General features: G+C 39.8%; 1 protein-coding gene across 4 annotated transcripts in view; it reads left to right on the plus strand.

The window, feature by feature from the left end:
• The window catches only part of ADCY1 (adenylate cyclase 1), a 496,503-nt gene that overhangs the window by 338,881 nt on the left and 140,129 nt on the right, over positions 1-17,493 (plus strand). For all 4 annotated transcript variants that reach the window (XM_072412078.1, XM_072412075.1, XM_072412077.1 and 1 more), the window contains 2 exons: positions 5,809-5,923; positions 7,909-8,033. In XM_072412078.1, the coding sequence (XP_072268179.1) occupies positions 5,809-5,923; positions 7,909-8,033 (240 nt within the window). The remainder of the gene's footprint in view (positions 1-5,808; positions 5,924-7,908; positions 8,034-17,493) is intronic.

Consider the following 17,493-nt stretch of genomic DNA (forward strand, 5'->3'; position numbering starts at 1 on the left):
ATTCACCCAATCAAAAGCTTTCGCCTGGTCATCAGCTCTTTTCCTCCAACGAGTTCCTCTAACTCTGATGAAAATGTATTTCTGCCTTGAATCAAGCAATGCTATTTGCTGGACAAAAAACCGTCGGCCACTGAACACAAGGGCCAGATTTTTTTTTTTTGCCAAGATCTTTCTATAAACATTGAGAAGACTAATGGGGGGGGGGGGGGGGCAAACCCTCTCCCAGGCATCCATTGAAAACCTACGCTAACCAAGGGGGCAGATTTACAGATTTATTATTTATACTAGCTGATTACCCGCCGTTGCCCGGGTATTTATTTATAGCAATCTTATATTATACAGGAAAAGGAATCAAATAAAGCTTTAGTGATTTTCTTGTCTATTATGTTGTTTCATTTTTTTGCCTTTGATTGCACTCAGCCGATTGCCTTATGTTTTCTCGAAGGCATTATTACAGGCCAGACATTTGTCCAAAAAAAGTATGTAAAAGTATAAGCAAAAGGCACACGGTCACTGAGCAATACATACACACATACATACATACAAACATGCAAATATACCTCTGACATATACCACAGCGCTGTACAAAGATCAGCGGTGCACTCACATGAGTCATACCGTATGTCTATCAATTTTGGTTTAAATGTCTCCATGTGTTTCCTAGTGATGACATACACACATACATACATCCAAATATAGCTCTGACATATAGCACAGCACTGTACAAAGATGACTAGTGCACTCACATGAGTCCCAGTGATATGTATAGCAAGTTTAAATGAAATGTCTCCATGCGTTTTCGAGTACACACATACATCCAATTTTATATATATAGATTTATATAGCTGTAAAGGCAAGGTAAGGTCGGCGGAACACACAGACAGAGGGAATATAAAATGCACTTTACTGAATATTTTGCAATATAAACAAACTTATGGTTACAGGTTCTGAGGTATTGGATGTTACAAATAAGGTGAATGCAATAGGGAAATGTAAAATACAAAGGGGATAACAGTTTCCAACAATGGACACAAGGTGGCGTCTAAGGTTTGCCTGAAACACTTGGCAAACTGAACTCAGTTCAAATAGCAAATGTCACTTAGCTGTACCGGTATATAGTTTTAGAAGTCTGCAAGCTGCGTGTCTCCTACGATTGGATGCACATGGTGTATTGCACAAACGTTTGCACAGTGGGTAGTCAGCCACCCCACTGGAACTCTAGGACAGTGACAACTGACAGAATACACCTGATCACAGTAGCTGAGTCTTTCAGGAACCACTCGTGCTATTGCAGGCAACGGCTGCCCAAACACCGAATAAATTGAAGGGGACCACACAATCTGGCTGCAGCTCACATGCTCAGTTACTGCTGCCTCATCAGATCAGGTCACACTGGCCTCCTCCCCCCTGTACTCCTCAGCATTTATCTCTTCTGGGCTTGTCCAACATCCCTGAGAATTCTGGGTAAAGCAATTAAAGTGGCCATTACCAATACCACAATTTAAAGGGCCACTCCTGTCAGTGGGGTCCGCACCTCAACCTCTGACACTCCTGCATCCTGGGGTTCTGGCCACCTCCCTGTATAGCTCTGACATATACCATAGTGCTATACAATGAAACACTGAGCTAGACCCATTAGTCTCTGTACAGAGGAGCTGACACTCTAATTCCCCCCACAGTCACACACTTTTATTATACATTTATATAGCTCTAACATACACCGCAGTGCTATACACAGAACACTGAGATAGACCCATCAGTCTCTGTACAGAGGAGCTGACACTTTATTGTCCCCCCACAGTCACACACTATTATTATATATTTATATAGCTCTGACATATAGCATAGTGCTGTGCAGAGATCACTGAGCCAGTCCCATCAGTCTCTGTACAGAGGAGCTGACACTCTAATGTCTCCCCACAGTGACACACTATTGTTATACATTTATATAGCTCTGCCATATACCACAGTGCTGTACAGAGATCACTGAGCCAGTCCCATCAGTCTCTATAAAGAGGAGCTGACACTCTAATGTCCCCCTACAGTCTCACACTAATATTATACATTTATATAGCTCTGATACAGTGCTGTACAGAGAACACTGAGCCAGTCCCATCAGTATCTGGGCTGAGGAGCTGTCACTCTACTGTCCCCCAACGCTGCACAAAGATGACTGCTGCACTCACATTAGTCTGAGTCATACTGTATGTCTAGCAAGTTTGGTTGACATGTGTTGATGCCTTTCCTATTGATGGTGGAGCATAGCAGTTTGGTTGAGATGTCTCCATGCCTTTCATCAAAATATAGCTCTGACATATAGCACAGCGCTGAACAAAGATGATAGGTGCACTCACATGAGTCTCAGTCATATGTATGGCAAGTTTGGTTGAAATGTCCCCATGCGTTTTCAATTGATATTGCAACATACATAAATACATACCTACATACCATTTTAAATATATATAAGATTTGGCTGTCAATCCATCTATCCATTTCTTGGTGGTCAGTTTATCTATAGTATGACACACCTCATCCACTGTAATTACTCCTGTCAAATCCACAGCAGATTATGACATTTTCCCAAACCTGGTGTTGATCTTATAAAACACTTGTCTTGATTGAGAGGCTTTCTTCCAAAGAGATCTGCATAATATGTTCTAACGACACCTAGCCCTGGACTTAACAAGGGAACTTGTGTTGTCATTAGATCCTTCACAGACTGAACTGCTGAGCCCTATTTGCAATTCTGGTAAGGTTCAGGCGAGTGGTAATTCCCATCCTATTCCAGAATCAAAGAGGCCTGCTGGTCAAATCTCCTCTGGGTTTCCTTTGCCCAAGCCTTCTGTACAATCTTTGATAGTTTACATATTTATCACATTGTTTCTTTTTACCAAAGGATCGGAAAAATCCAATAATCTTTCTTTTAACAAGCTCCCATCACTCAGACTTATTGCTACACAGGTTCAGGACTGAAACGTGCGCCTGAAAGATATCCTCAGAGGATTGTCTAACCTTTTAATCTTTCACCAATTGCAAATTAAGTTTCCAGATACCCAGCATTCATAGTCACACAGAGCATAAAGTGGTCCACTGCATGAACCTCAGAGCCCAATATAGCGGAGTTCTCCTTTTAAAAAAAAAACTATCCTGCTCTCATTAGTTCCTCTCCTAAATGTGAACCCTGTGTCATCTGGGTGAGACTTAATGTGCACATCCACCAGACCTGCCTGTCTAACCATCTTTGTTACAAAAAGACTATAACATCCCAGATTGTCCTAGAAACCTTTCCTGTCTTTAGGCCTAATATTGGTGTTAAAACTAATCTTGTTGAATTGGCATTTTCTGTCCCATTTTGTGGGAGGCCTTAGATGTTTATAAGGAGCCGGTCCTGCCCCTCCACAAAGGCGTTTAAAACCATACATCACCCCACTTCTACTTTAATAATTCACTGACAAGTTACCTTATTAGTCTTAAAAAGAACTGAAACCCCACTGTAAGGCTCAGCTGCAAGAGACCAGAAGGAAGGTCTGCACCTCCACTCCCTTTTTGCCAGATGGATATCGGCCAGAGAACTGAGCTGGATTTCCTGCAAAAATAAAATGTCTCATCGATTCTATATCTTCCTCCATGTCTTTATCTGATAAAGTCCTAAATCTATTTTGAAGGGGAACTTCATTTACAGCTGGAAAGACAGTTTCTGCTGACCTCCTCCTCCTGCTCCTTTTCCTCCTAGCCTCCTGCCGCTCTAACAGTTAAGGTCCTGTCTTGTCTAATTATTTCTTAGCAGTTTTCCTGCTTGACCTGTGGGGCGGGGGCATAGGTTTCCTAAACTTACCCTAGTACTAAACCATTAATGATTGTTTGAATGGATTGTAAAGAGCTTGATTCTGTACATGCTGTAACAATATGTTTGTTTAAAGATAAGTGACCAGTAATGTACAGACAATAAATGTGATTGTTTGAAGGGTTGAGGAAATGATATGTAGAGCAGGATATGACATTGAAGAAAGAAGGTCTTTGAGTGAGACAAAAAAAGTGATCAACATCGATCAGTCATTTTCTCAACGAACGTTGTTCCTGAACACTGTTCAAGTATTTCTCCCTGCAATACGCCTTTCTATGTGTTCTTGCATAAAAGAAAACAGCCCTTGCTATGGTGTGTTTCAGTGAAGAACAGGATTAATAAGCTGTAGAAGAACAAGTTTTAAAGAAACGTAGGGTGTGGTGTAAAGATTGGTTGATGGCCAGAGACACCGTTTCTAATAAGAATCTACTATGTGAACTGGGCTTGATATCCTTAAAGAATTATAAAAATTATCTTCAAATGTCGGATATGTGCTTTTCAAAAACTACTTAAAGCAGTAGGATCTTTTATCCAGAAAGAAGATACCTGCATGTGAAAGTCCATAACAGCTGAACAGAATTTATTCGCCGTGTTAGGATTCCTTGGTCTGGCAAGTTCTCTACTGGTATCTCACCACAAGCGATGTCAAATCATGCCGAGACCTGCGAGGCAATAATTGAAAGCTATAGAAAACAATTATAAGTGCCAAAACAACAGTATTGGCAGCTGGAATAATAGTTTTTGCAAAGCTCCACCATACCTCAACCACCTTGTCAGTGCAAACCTTGCTTGATTCCTGCTGTCCTTAAGCAGATGTACAAACTGCTGCTCCTGCCTTGCCCGTCCCAGCATTACACCTGCCGTAGGTGCAGACAGAGTCCTCTGCATCCATGTTAAAGACAAACTTGTCCTGTCTCAAGAAGATTCCTTTTTGCTAGGTGAACTCCAATCTCCCACCATTTCCTGCTGCATTGTTCACCGTGTCCTGCTGGCATGTCACAGGGGAAGTCTCCTCCACAGCATCCAGTTCACTGGACAGCCCACCATCTTGGGCACTGCTCAGCTACTTGAACCTTTTGTCATTCACAAACATTTCCCTAAAGAGACCGCTTTTTCCTTTAATTCTTTTAATTAAAAGTTTCTTCTTTTTATAAATTTTTCTAGCTCCAGCAGTTCAGATTTCAGGGCCTTTTGCTTACTGATGGGCAGTTCATTATGGATTTCCCTCTTTCCCTTGTAGCTCATCTGAACAGCCGCCAACCTCTTCTCCTCAGCTTTTATCCAGCTTAGTCAGTCTAAAACTTGCTCTCAGGCAAGTCCTCAATAAGTCCCAATACAATGTGTTGTGTTTTGGGGGATTTTTTAGGTGCCTCACCAAAAATGCACAATGTTTTTAGACCATTTTAGACTACCAGGAACATGCTTTATTTAAAAAAAGTTTTCTAAAACGGTATATTTACCAGATCAAATGCATAATACAATGCACATTAACACATTAGATATTGCACATTGACAAGATACTGGGGTTATTATACTAAAAGGGTTTCATTTATCTTAGTCAATGTGGTGAAAATACTAAATGAGCAACCTAATAAATCAATCTTACTGCCGTTTTGCAAATATAGAGCAAGTGACAGCAGAAACTAAAGTAAACATTAGTGTACAGCCTTATGAAAGGCAGCCAACATAAAGAATACTGAGCTAACCAGCTGCACGCAGTTCTGTTTTGCTGCATCATTTAGGTCCATGGCTGGATAAGGTTTAAAGCTGCTGTGATGGCAGTTAAAGGTGATTTTTTTTGTCATGTTACAGTGAAGTATTATATACATTATTTGTTGTAATTTTTTCAAATGTGAATGCTCCATGATGATCTGTCACATTAAGAATAATCTGCAGGATTTATACTTAATATATTCACAATTCAAGAATAAGCTGAACCAATGTATGTTTTTTTTTTTTGACAGGCAAAAAAATCCATTTATTTTCATCTAAGCACATTAGCAGATTTTTCAATTGAAATGTTTGATGTTCTTGATGAAATCAACTATCAGTCCTACAATGACTTTGTTCTTAGAGTGGGTAAGTAAGCTACATTGTCCACATAAAAGTATTAGTGACAGATTACAGTACAATTATTTCAATATTAGCCTAGTACATAATAATATGAAGAAGCCTTAATAAACCTGGGGGATAGTTAAAGTAGCAATAAAAGCATTATGAGCACACAATTTCGCCAAACCCAGATTGTAAAATTTCACATTCATCAAATGTACAGATTTATCCTGTTGGTATATTTTAATGTTCAGTTTGCAGCCTATTGTGAGCTTGTGAGATGCTATTTTTCACAACCTTTTCTATTGATTAAATAATTCTGCTGTCAACAAATTTTACATCCGAAAGGGCTTTTAAAAGCCCTTTAAAATGTCCCCAGTCTCCCTAATTTTTTTTTCTATTGCATAAAATGCCTTTTTTTTTACCAAAAGAGTGAAATTCAGTTGAAATCAGATAAAATATTTTAAAATGGGACAGTTGTACTTATGTTTAGTCAGCACATGCCTTCCACAGCAGGCTCTGTATTCATAGCTAAGCTTTGCCTGGTGTTTTGAATTTAAAATCTTATGAGCACAATCATGTTCCCTATATGCTTCTGCCTGCTGGTTGATTAAGGTACAAAAGATGGTAAAGTCATTGCCACACATACAGAGTGTGACTGTACATTTCTACTGACAGTCAGGGGTTGTGTCCTGGGTGTGTGCACATGTTGTTGAGAAGCTCCCACTGCTTCCATTTTGAAAAATTTGCAATCAGAAAGGAACGAAGACTTTCACTATCAACATTTGGTGTCCTTACAATTATCAATAGATGAGAACAGGTTACAAAGGAATAAAAATGATCTGTGTGGCACCTATGAGGATTTTGGCCTTGACTTTCTGCACGATTCTGTAGTTCTTCTTTTTAGTCAGCTCCACAGAAAGACCCCAGCATCTCATATAGAATTAGACAGACTTTATTGTACACTTGGACTGTGCTTCCCAGATCTTGATAGACTTATTGTAGAAAGGGTCAGTGATGTAAATTCTGCAATGAGTCACATTCTACCTGCTTGATTGCTCTGGGTATCTGTCAAAAAGCTGAGCTGCACATGCCAGAATACCCAGCAAACCCTGCACTTGCTAGGAATGACTGAACTGGTCTTGGCAATCAAAATGGCCGAAGATCATCTTGGGATGAGAGGAAAGAAGACGGCGATATCCTGCTAGGGGATGGGGACAAGTGGGTATCAGAGGTTTAGCGCTGCTTTAACCCGTGCAATAGTTATGACACATGGCACTTTAAATGGAAGTTGTTCTTACATTCACTTTTCTTTGAACACTTCTGAAACTTTCTTTTTTCTCACTCTATTTCCCCTCTCATTCCCTTTTTTTACTGGAATACTTCCCTGTAAATTTACAAATTTAAACTAGTTTTGAAAAGAAAGGGATCACATTCCATAAGTGTAACTCTGGTTACAAGACTGCAGTCTGTTTAGGTGATGTGAACTTTTAGTATTCATCCTTCCAGTAGCTTTAATATTCCTAGAATATGTGTATCGAGTTCATGAATCTGAATAGATATATGTGGTTGGCACATTACTTTGCTTCCCTGGCATATTTCTCACTTTTTGCCTATATATTTCCCCGTTTTTAGATGATCCTTGTATTTAGTAGGAATAATTACACCTCTTAATTTTGCAAGCCCATCTTTATAGGATGGTCAGATTATGTGTACTGAATTCATGGAACTGATGGGTTATGGAATTATGGCATATTGTTTTGCATATTGGCCTTCTTTTTTATTCATACTGATCTATACCTATCCTTACATAAAGAAAGTTTCAAACTTACAGAAAATGTCTGTAAGAGCCATTCCTGATTCCCCGCAGTAATGCTAAATGCAGATAGAGAGATGGTAAATAGATTAGCAAATTACAGAGTTAATTTAGGACTATGAAGGTTACAGGAAGAGACAACTGCCCCCACTAGTAACTTTGTTTTTCTTTTGTTTTGTTATCTTTATTTTTGTAGGAATAAATGTTGGACCTGTTGTTGCAGGAGTTATTGGTGCCCGACGCCCTCAGTATGATATTTGGGGCAACACAGTAAATGTTGCTAGTAGAATGGATAGTACTGGGGTGCAAGGAAAAATCCAGGTAAGTCTTACTTTATTGTTTTTTTCTGTCTTTTGGTCTGTAAAATTTATTACACCATATGGCAATATACTACAAATATGTGACATTAATTTAAAGAAGATAAAATTATTAAAATTATTTGCATAGTTTAATTGAGTTTTAATACATTTATTATACAGACTACATGTAATGCTTGTTAAAATGCATAACTGCAGCAACTGTACCATAGTGTCAGGGTTCTGACTATCACAGAAGCACAATTGGGAGTAAGATGGAACATACCTAGACACTCTCACCTTAAAAGAGCACATTGAATTCATTCTCTAGAGAAGCTATATTGATGGAGCTATATGCAACTGCAGATGAAATATCATACCAAACTTCCAGTAGCAAAGTGATTGCAATGTTATTAATCTGCCAGCAGCACAGGGTAGGCAAGGGGAAGTACAGTGTAAAAAGGCCATGGGAAATGTGGTATCCCTATAGGAACAATGCAATTGAAGCTTGAGTTTGTAGGTTTTAGTGATTAGTACTATTAATGATTACTTATTGGCACTATTTTTACCTTGAAACAAGGCTTGGAATTTGAGCTCTCAGACCAAAAGTGGTAATGCTCTAGAATAGCCCATGACAGGCTGCATTGGCATGGCTCTCATTAAATTAAAGAAAAATAATTTTGGGAAAAGTGCTCTTGGGAGGGAGTACCTTTGGGAAATGTACATAGGAACAATGTAAAATCAAAACAATTGTTTCCTTTACTACATAGGGATAGTTCCCATTGTTGCTAAGTAAAATATTTTTTTTTCTCATATTGTGACTGTTAACCAAGTGATATTACAGCAGTTATTTTCAGTTATACACAGTCATTTTTGTAATATTTTTGCTAAAAAAATATGTAACAAAGTGAAATCATAGAAATTATTTCCAGTTATACACTGGCATTTTTTCCATTGATATTTGGATAAAACGCATCTGTTTCTCATACTGTGACTCCTAACGAAGTGAAATCACAGCAATTTCCAGATATACAAAAAATTTTTTTCCATTGCTGCTAATTAAATGTTTTATTATACTGGTTCACAAAACTGGATGTTTGGCCTGAATTGTCCAAGTATGCCATTCGGGTGCTGTTTTGTCAACCCTCAAGTGTCATGCCAATTTCATGAAGTTTTCAGTGCAGCAGGTTGAATGTGAATGTTCACTTCAAAACAGTTTGCTACCCTTGTGGAGTGATTCACTTTGACGTTTTTTCAGATACCTGTTTCTGATGCCAAAAGTAATTGCACCACAACCACCAACTAACGCCCTAGCACCACCACCACAGCCACCAACAGCACAGTTAGAATTGAACCAATCAGTATAATGGATTCAGACTGACCTCATACTTTCCAAGGTTCACAAAACTGGCTAAACACTGTCCTAGTGATTTCCTACCAATAATAACACAGCTCAACAAAAAAAATGTTTTCACTTGCCAATATATTTAGTGTATTTCAGGTCTGCTGAATCAAGAAATTATATCAGTTCAATCGAATTGGCTCTAGTTCTTGTGATACAGGAATAGGAATTGTCAGGATTTTACCAACAACAAATGTTAACACAGCATATTATTATCAATCTTTATTTACACCCATGTTTTGCATTTTTTATAATAAACGTAGCATTAGTTTCATGAAACTTTAATTTGCCTTCTTTTTATTCATACATTTTCTTTTTTTACAGAAATATGAGTTCTTCAAGGAAAAGTTGTTTAAATGACCCTAATGTATTTTGCTACATTTGTGGTGACTATTCTCAGCAAAAACACATAAGAAACATTACAGAATTTGTGAAACAAGCATATCTTGCATATTTTGGTATTAAACTGGAGGACCAAGATAAGTATTGGGCTCCCCATATGGTATGCAAAATTTGTGTCAAGTGTCTACGTCAGTGGAAAAACGTAAAACTGAAAAGTTTGAAATTTGGTGTACCTATGGTATGACGGAGCCCAAAAATCATCACAATGATTGGTATTTTTGTGCTGTGAATGTAAAAGGTTTCAATCGTTACAAGAAAAACAAGTGGGAGTACCCTGATTTGGAATCAGCATGACGACCTGTGCCGCATGGTGCTGATGTTTCCATACCAGTGTTCAGTACACTTCCCAGCAGTTCTCCCAAGAAGCGCTCAATAATTTAATACTTGACCTAATTCTGTCAAAGCAAGCATCTGAACTTTTAGCATCCAGGCTAAAAGAAAAGAACTGTCTGAAACCAGAATTTAAAATAACGTTTTTTAGGACAAGAGAGCTTACACTCTTACCATATTTTAGCAAAGATGGAGACTTTGTGTACTGTTTTAACATGCCTAGACTACTAGTCCATATGGGAGTACCAGAATACCAAGCAGAAGACTGGCGGCTTTTCATAGACAGTTCCACTCGAGGTTTGAAATCTGTTTTACTGCATATTGGCAACTGCTATGCATCAATTTCAATTGGTCACTCAACAAAACTTAAAGAAGAATATGAAAATATCAAAATGGTCTTACAAAAGCTTTGCCATCATGAACACCAATGGTCCATATGTGTTGATTTAAAAATGGTGAGCTTCCTACTTGGACAGCAAAGTGGATACCCATGTTTCATATGCTTGTGAAATAGTAGAGTCAAGCAAGATCACTAGAAAAAAGTGACATGGCCTCCAAAGGAAAAGATGAAAAAAGGTGCAGTGAACATCATTAACGAGCCAATGGTTGACAAAGAAAAAAATCATGCTCCCTCTACTACACATAAATGTGGGATGAATGAGCCAATTTGTTAGAGCTCTGAACAAGGACGATGATTGCTTCAAATACATTTGTAGATTCTTCCTGGATTGAGTACTGAAGAATAAAAGCAGAATATTTTGATGGACCCCAGATTCGGTAACTGATAAATGATTCAATGATTCAAGTTACACGACTGATACTGAAGCTTCTCCCTGGCACAGCTAAGTCATTGTTGTCAAGAACTTCTTGGGTAACCATACAGCACGAAATTATGAAGAATTAGTACAAAACTCGCTAGATAGAATTTGGTACACTATCTTCAAAGCCATTTGCAACAATTTCCAGAAAACCTTGGTGATTTCAGTAAGGAACAAGAGTAGAGGTTTCATCAAGATATAAAGGTGATGGAAGAAAGCTATCAGGGCAGATGGGATAGACACATGATGGCAGACTGCTGGAGCCTTCATCCAGACACATGATGGCAGACTGCTGGAGCCTTCATCCTGATCATCAGCATAAAAGGAAATCATACAGAGTTTTTTTCAATTACTTATTTGTAATTAGTTCTAAAAATATACCTAATATAGAATAAATTAGAAGGAGAGGTGAGGAATGGAGCGGATAGCGGCTCTTTACGGCAAGTAGATTTGATATAATATAAAATCGTTTAATAAATTACTAAAATCAGCATATTTCAAACAAGATATAAAATACAAAGTTAAAAAAACCATGATGGTTTCAACACATAGTTTTACAGTGCAATATGGTAGGTCTAATTCAAATGTATATACTTATGGTTTCTCTCGGTGCGTTTTGCCCATATGGGTTTCTTAAGGGGATTATTCGAGACCCTAGGGGATTTTTATATTGTTATTATTAGGTAAGTATATATCGGATAAGTAATCTTTTTCATTGTTGTTATAGACATTTCTGAACATCAACAACAAGAGAAGTAGTTTCTATACATAATTAAACAATACCTATTCATTGTATTCCTGCCCTCAATTTAAATACATTTTTCACAAGATACAGCTTGTTCCAGTATCTCAAGGTTTGATTAACACAAGGTAGTTATTGGAAAACATTTATCTAGTACATTAGGAAGGTTTTTTTTAGTGCATTAGTATCTGGTACATTCGTATAGTGTCAGCAGTGTTTCAAGTGCCAACAATTTTGTTAAAAAGAACATAATCAAACGTATAAGATGTTACATTTGTTTGACGATGTTCTTTTTAAAAAGTTGTTGGCAATACAAACACTGCTTACATTATATGAGTTAACCCTCACTACAATGAGGGTTAAGATGTGTTGCATTACCCACAGCACAATAAGTATGACATTCAGCATGTAAAACATATAACTGTTGTAAATAAATTAATTATTCTTTCAGAAAATTTTATGAATTATTATTCAGAACAACAGTACTGAAGCTATAAATCGCAAATTTCCCATACTAGCCAGGTGAGACAAAAGAAATAAACCATGAACATGGGTAGCAATTACCATGGTAATACAGCATACATTGATTCACAAATAGTTAACTCCACCTGGAAACAGAATGAAAAGAGATAAAAAGAGAGAAAAGAGAAATGAAGGGGAGATATAGGATGGGCGGGGGGGGGGGGGGGGGGGGTCTTGGCAAACAGGAAAGAAATTAGTGATTTTAAAATATGCGTTTTTCTTAACGCACATAAATGTTTAAAAAAATTTAACAGCGCAAACATTTTTTTTTAGGGCTAAGGGTAATATGTGTGCCATTAGAAAGAATGATTTGGGAGGTGAGGTTGCTTTCCAATGACTAGCTATTAGACATCTGGCCGCAGTAAGTATGTTTGCCATTAAACATTTGCTAAGTTTAGAGAGTTCCATAAATTTGCAAATTAGCATAATTAGCAAATCCAGTGGTATGAATACTTCAAACACCTCCTCAAGAAGGTTGTTTACCATTTGCAAGTAGGGGACTATGTGGGAGCAACTCCAAAAAATATGGTGCATAGTTCCTACTTCCCTGGAGCGTTGCAACTTGTCAGGGGGAAGATCCTATATGTACCAAAGCATGAGGATCTTATAGGTATTTTTCTCATAGACTGTAGAAAGGGAACTCTTTTGAGCTTGTTGCCAAATGACCCTCCACAAGTCCTCTGGAAGGTCTCTTCCCGGGATTCTATCCTATTTGTACCTGATAAATGCCTGTAATCATTCCCCTCTGTGCATGTCCATTAGCACAAATTTTTTTCAAAGGATGTAGGGGGTGAAAAAATTCAGCCCTTCATAAAGGCCTTGGCATTATGTCTAATTTGCTAATAGCTATAGAGTGACGCCTTAATGCCCTCATATTTATGGTAAATCTCCTGGAATGTCAAAAGTCTGCGTGTGCAGGGGTCGGCGATATGCCCATAGTACAAGAGGCGATGGTCATGCCAAGGGTGGGCCATGTTGTGGGTAGAACTATCTGGCATGTCAGTTGTATAAAGAAAAGAGGTAAGCAAGAAGGGACTAGATATCAATTTAAACCTAGGCTTCCAATGTAGCCAGAAATGCCTAGTGAATAGCATTTTATTATTATTATTATTATTATTATTATTAAACAGGATTTATATAGCGCCAACATATTACGCAGCACTGTACATTAAATAGGGATTGCAAATGACAGACTAATACAGACCGTGATACAGGAGGAAAGAATGGGAGCATGGGAGTTAACAGTGTGGTTTCAGGGAGTAGAAGAGATCTATAACATGGAGTTAGGATTGATGGGGGCCATCCATAGTTTTTCCAGTTCCATCCAACGGTTAAAGGATTGCAAGGTTGACCAGGATGCTAAAAGTCTAAGATGTTAAGAGCAGTTATACTTAGCAAAGTCTGGGACTCCAAGTCCCCCTTACTTTGCAATGTACATAGCACACTTCTCGGAAGTCTTTGCCTTTTGTATCCCCAAATAAAATCTAAATTGCCGCCTGCAATCCCTTAAGCGTTTTAAGAGGAACTGTTACCAGTAGAGTGGAGAATAGGTAAAGGAATTTCGCCAGAATGGACATCCTAATCTGGGACATTCGCCCAAAAAAGGAGATTGGTAGGTACTTCCATTTATTAAGCAATCCTATGGTTCCCCTAAGAAGGGGTATATAATTGTGCCTTTACAGAGTACTATAAGTTGGGGTCAAGTGTATGGCCAAATATTTCAAGGATTCAGTTTTCCAATGATGAGGTACTGTGATTGAAGATGTGATGGAAAATGTCCTGACAGTTCCTCAGGTATATTAACCAGAAGGGCTTCTGTTTTAGTAGAGTTGATTTTATAACCAGAGAGGGTGCCATACTCATCCAACACCTTATGAAGATTGGGTAAGGTCACTTGGGGGTTGGTGAAAGTTAAAATGATGTCATCAGTGTAAAGTGTTATTGTGAAATGTTTAGTCTTAATGGGAACCTGTAAGATCAGGATGTTTGCGTATGGTGGCCGCTAGAGGCTCTATACGGAGCCCAAATATGAGCAGGGAAAGTTTTTTAATTACTAGTTTTCTATATCTTATTCAGGGTGACTATAAGTTCTATAGTGTGTCTTCTGTTGTCCCCAGCCTGGGTGAGCTGAGCTAAAGCAGTCCTGGTCTTTAGCAATTATATTAGGTGGATATGTAGTGAAACAGGTAGCTAGTATCCTAGTAATTTTTAAATCAGTGTTCAGCAAAGCAATGGGTTGGTAACCGGTGGTGTTTTGTGGGTCTTTGCCTGGTTTAGGGAATACAGAAATATAGGAATGGAGCATGGGGTTCGAGATTAGGGCCCTTCCAAAAAAACAGTTGAACAAGGTCGTCATATGGGGGACATATGTCTTCTAATAGGAGTATGAAAAACCATCAGACTTTGAGGCTTTAGGTTGTGGTAAATCCTTGGCTATGTGGCTGAGATCTCCTTCCCAGATATTTCCCGAATAATGCATCTACCTCAGACTTCTTCAAGGCTGGGTGGGAGCATTTGGAGTAATATGTACAAATGCGTGTATTTAGGGAGTGTAAATACCCTTGTTGTGAGTTATGAACAGTGACATGGTCTGTAACCTGTTTAAGACATGTTACCGTGGCAGTTGCATATAGTAATTGTTTCTCTTTGTGTAAGGATTTCGTGATTTGTGCTCGCTGGAGAAGCTTATCTTTCTGAGGTTTGGTAGATTCTGAGATGCAATGGCCTCTAATTACTGCCTTATGGGCCTCCCAAAGGGTAGAGGATTGCATTATAGTTGTCTAGTGTATTTTGGATAGCCTGCTTAGTGAGATGTAGTGTTGGTCGAATAGCCCACTATTCGATTCGACTGCTAATTGGTCAAATAATGCATAATTATTCGGGTGATCGAACGTCGAATTCGAACTCCATTAAAGTCAATAGGGGAAAAATTTGGGTTGTTTTTTGGGACGGTGGAGAGCTTCTACAGCCTATAAATACATTTAAAAAGACATGTCAAGACTCCCCCAGCTCTGCACAACACTGTACAAGTAAAAAAAAAAATAAGGAAGTCTTTTTTCTGTTGCTGGCAAGGCCATTTTATGTGGAGGTCAAGGGAACATGCCGGATTTTACACGGTCTCCTAGTAGAGGCAGAGAGGGACATGAGGGGGTTCCTCTGGTCCAAAAATTAGCCACCAGGTTTCACCACTCTGTTACAAGCCTCACACAGGCTTCAGAATACAGGCAGAGGTCTCTGAGGGGGGTCTTTCAGTCCAAAAATTAGCCAGCTACACAGCTCTGTTATAAGTTACAAGTGACAGGTGGCAGCAGCATTAAGAGGAGGCGGTGGGCACTGAGACGGAGCGGGGACCGCATTGTTAACTGGCTTCTAGAGCTGGGTGTAGTGCATCATCAATGCCACCTAGATGGCTGTAATGCCATATTTATGAATTGAGTACTGACAGGTGGCAACAGCAGGAGGAGGAGGCGGCGGGCCCTGAGACGGATCGTGGAAAGCATTGGTAACTGGCATCCAGAGCTGGGTACTGGGCAGGTGGCATCAGTTACAGCATGCGGAGGAGGCAGTGGGCCCTGAGAAGGAGCAAGGACGGCATTAGAGGTTGAGGCCATCACCTATATGGACAGTGTCGAAGCTGTAGCTATTGGAGACATGAATGAACGAGATTCCAATCTCGGTAGGGACAGATTGGAATCTCGTTCATTCATTCATTCAGTTACCAATGCTGTTCACGCTCCTTCTAAGAGCCCACCACCTCCTCTGCCTGCTGTTCCTGCTGCACGCCCCAGGATTAATCAATATGAGCCATCAGGATGCAGGTATACTTCCGATGAGCCAGCTGATTCGAGTGGGTGGCATCTTTAACCCTGGAGCGCAGCTTGAAGTGTAAGTGGAAGTGCAAGTCAATCAGACATTTGGGGCTCAGCACCTCGATGAGCCGAACAAACAGGTGGTCCAGGTTGGTTTTGTACATTTGTAGTGATTGCACATGATACCTGATAACATCCTATATACTCGACTTGATGATGACAACGTCGGGCTGAGGTCCATGTTGGAAGTCGGCTAGCACGCTCTCTATGTACTTCGAAGAAACACTGGTCAGGAAATAGAACTGTACAAGTTGGTGGTCAGTTCTTTAATGACACACTTGGCGGTAAATTATGGCATTGTGCATTTCACCCAGAGATTCCCCAACGTGTCGTTTGCAAATGACATCTCACCCTTCCCTTTCAGCTACTTCTGAGTCCGAAACTCATCATTCTGGAGTATTTTCACAAGATCCTTGTTGATGGATCTTTGAATGGAGTCTCCCAGAACAGCCACATTGTGGAGAAGTCCCGGGACGTCTGCTGAGCTCAATAACTTCATGGCTCAATGTGGTCATCCGTGACCTATCGGTTCCTATTAAATATACCGGTGTTTCCCATCTCATCCCCCCAACTTATACAGAGGGACTGCTGTCCCACTTCACAGTTCCGGGGTAACATACACAGAAATTCAGTCCCATAAAGCGTGGTACCGATGGATGAAGCAGAAGACGTGGCCTTCTACATTCAATCACAAATTACAGATTACAAACTTCGGAGTGTCATTAAAGATGCACTACACCCAGCTCTAGATGCCAGTTACTAATGCCTTCCACACTCCGTCCCAGGGCCTGCTATCAAGTGAAAGCACATGAAAGGAAACGGGGCTTGGTGGAATCAGTGGGGAAAGAAAATCCTGTTGAGCTTGAGTCTAGCCTGGCATCTAGAGCTGGGTACTGGACAGTGGGCAGGCAGCAGCATTAATAGCAGGTAGAGTAGGCGGTGGGCCCTGAGTAGTGTGGATGGCATTGTTAACTGTCATCTAGAGATGGGTACTGGGAGGAGGAGGCGGTGGGCCCTGAGACGGAGCAAGGACGGCATTATTGGCACCATTCCTCCACCCTGGCCCCTGCCCTAACCGAACTATTTAACCTCTCCCTTTCTACTGGTAAATACCCCTCAGCCTGTAAACATGCCATAATTCTCCCTATCCTAAAGAAACCCTCACTGGACCCCTCCCTACCCTCCAACTACCGCCCTATCTCCCTTCTCCCATATGTCTCCAAACTTCTTGAACGCCTTGTCTACAAAAGACTCACCCATTACCTAAGCACCAACTCCCTCCTTGACCCCCTCCAGTCTGGTTTTAGAGCTGCCCACGCCACTGAAACAGCCCTTACTAAAGTGGCCAATGACCTCATCAGAGCTAAGTCTCAAGGCAACTTTTCCCTGCTCCTTCTCCT

Source organism: Pyxicephalus adspersus, chromosome 5 (genome assembly GCF_032062135.1).
Source record: "Pyxicephalus adspersus chromosome 5, UCB_Pads_2.0, whole genome shotgun sequence".
Classification (NCBI taxonomy): Eukaryota; Metazoa; Chordata; class Amphibia; order Anura; family Pyxicephalidae; genus Pyxicephalus; species Pyxicephalus adspersus.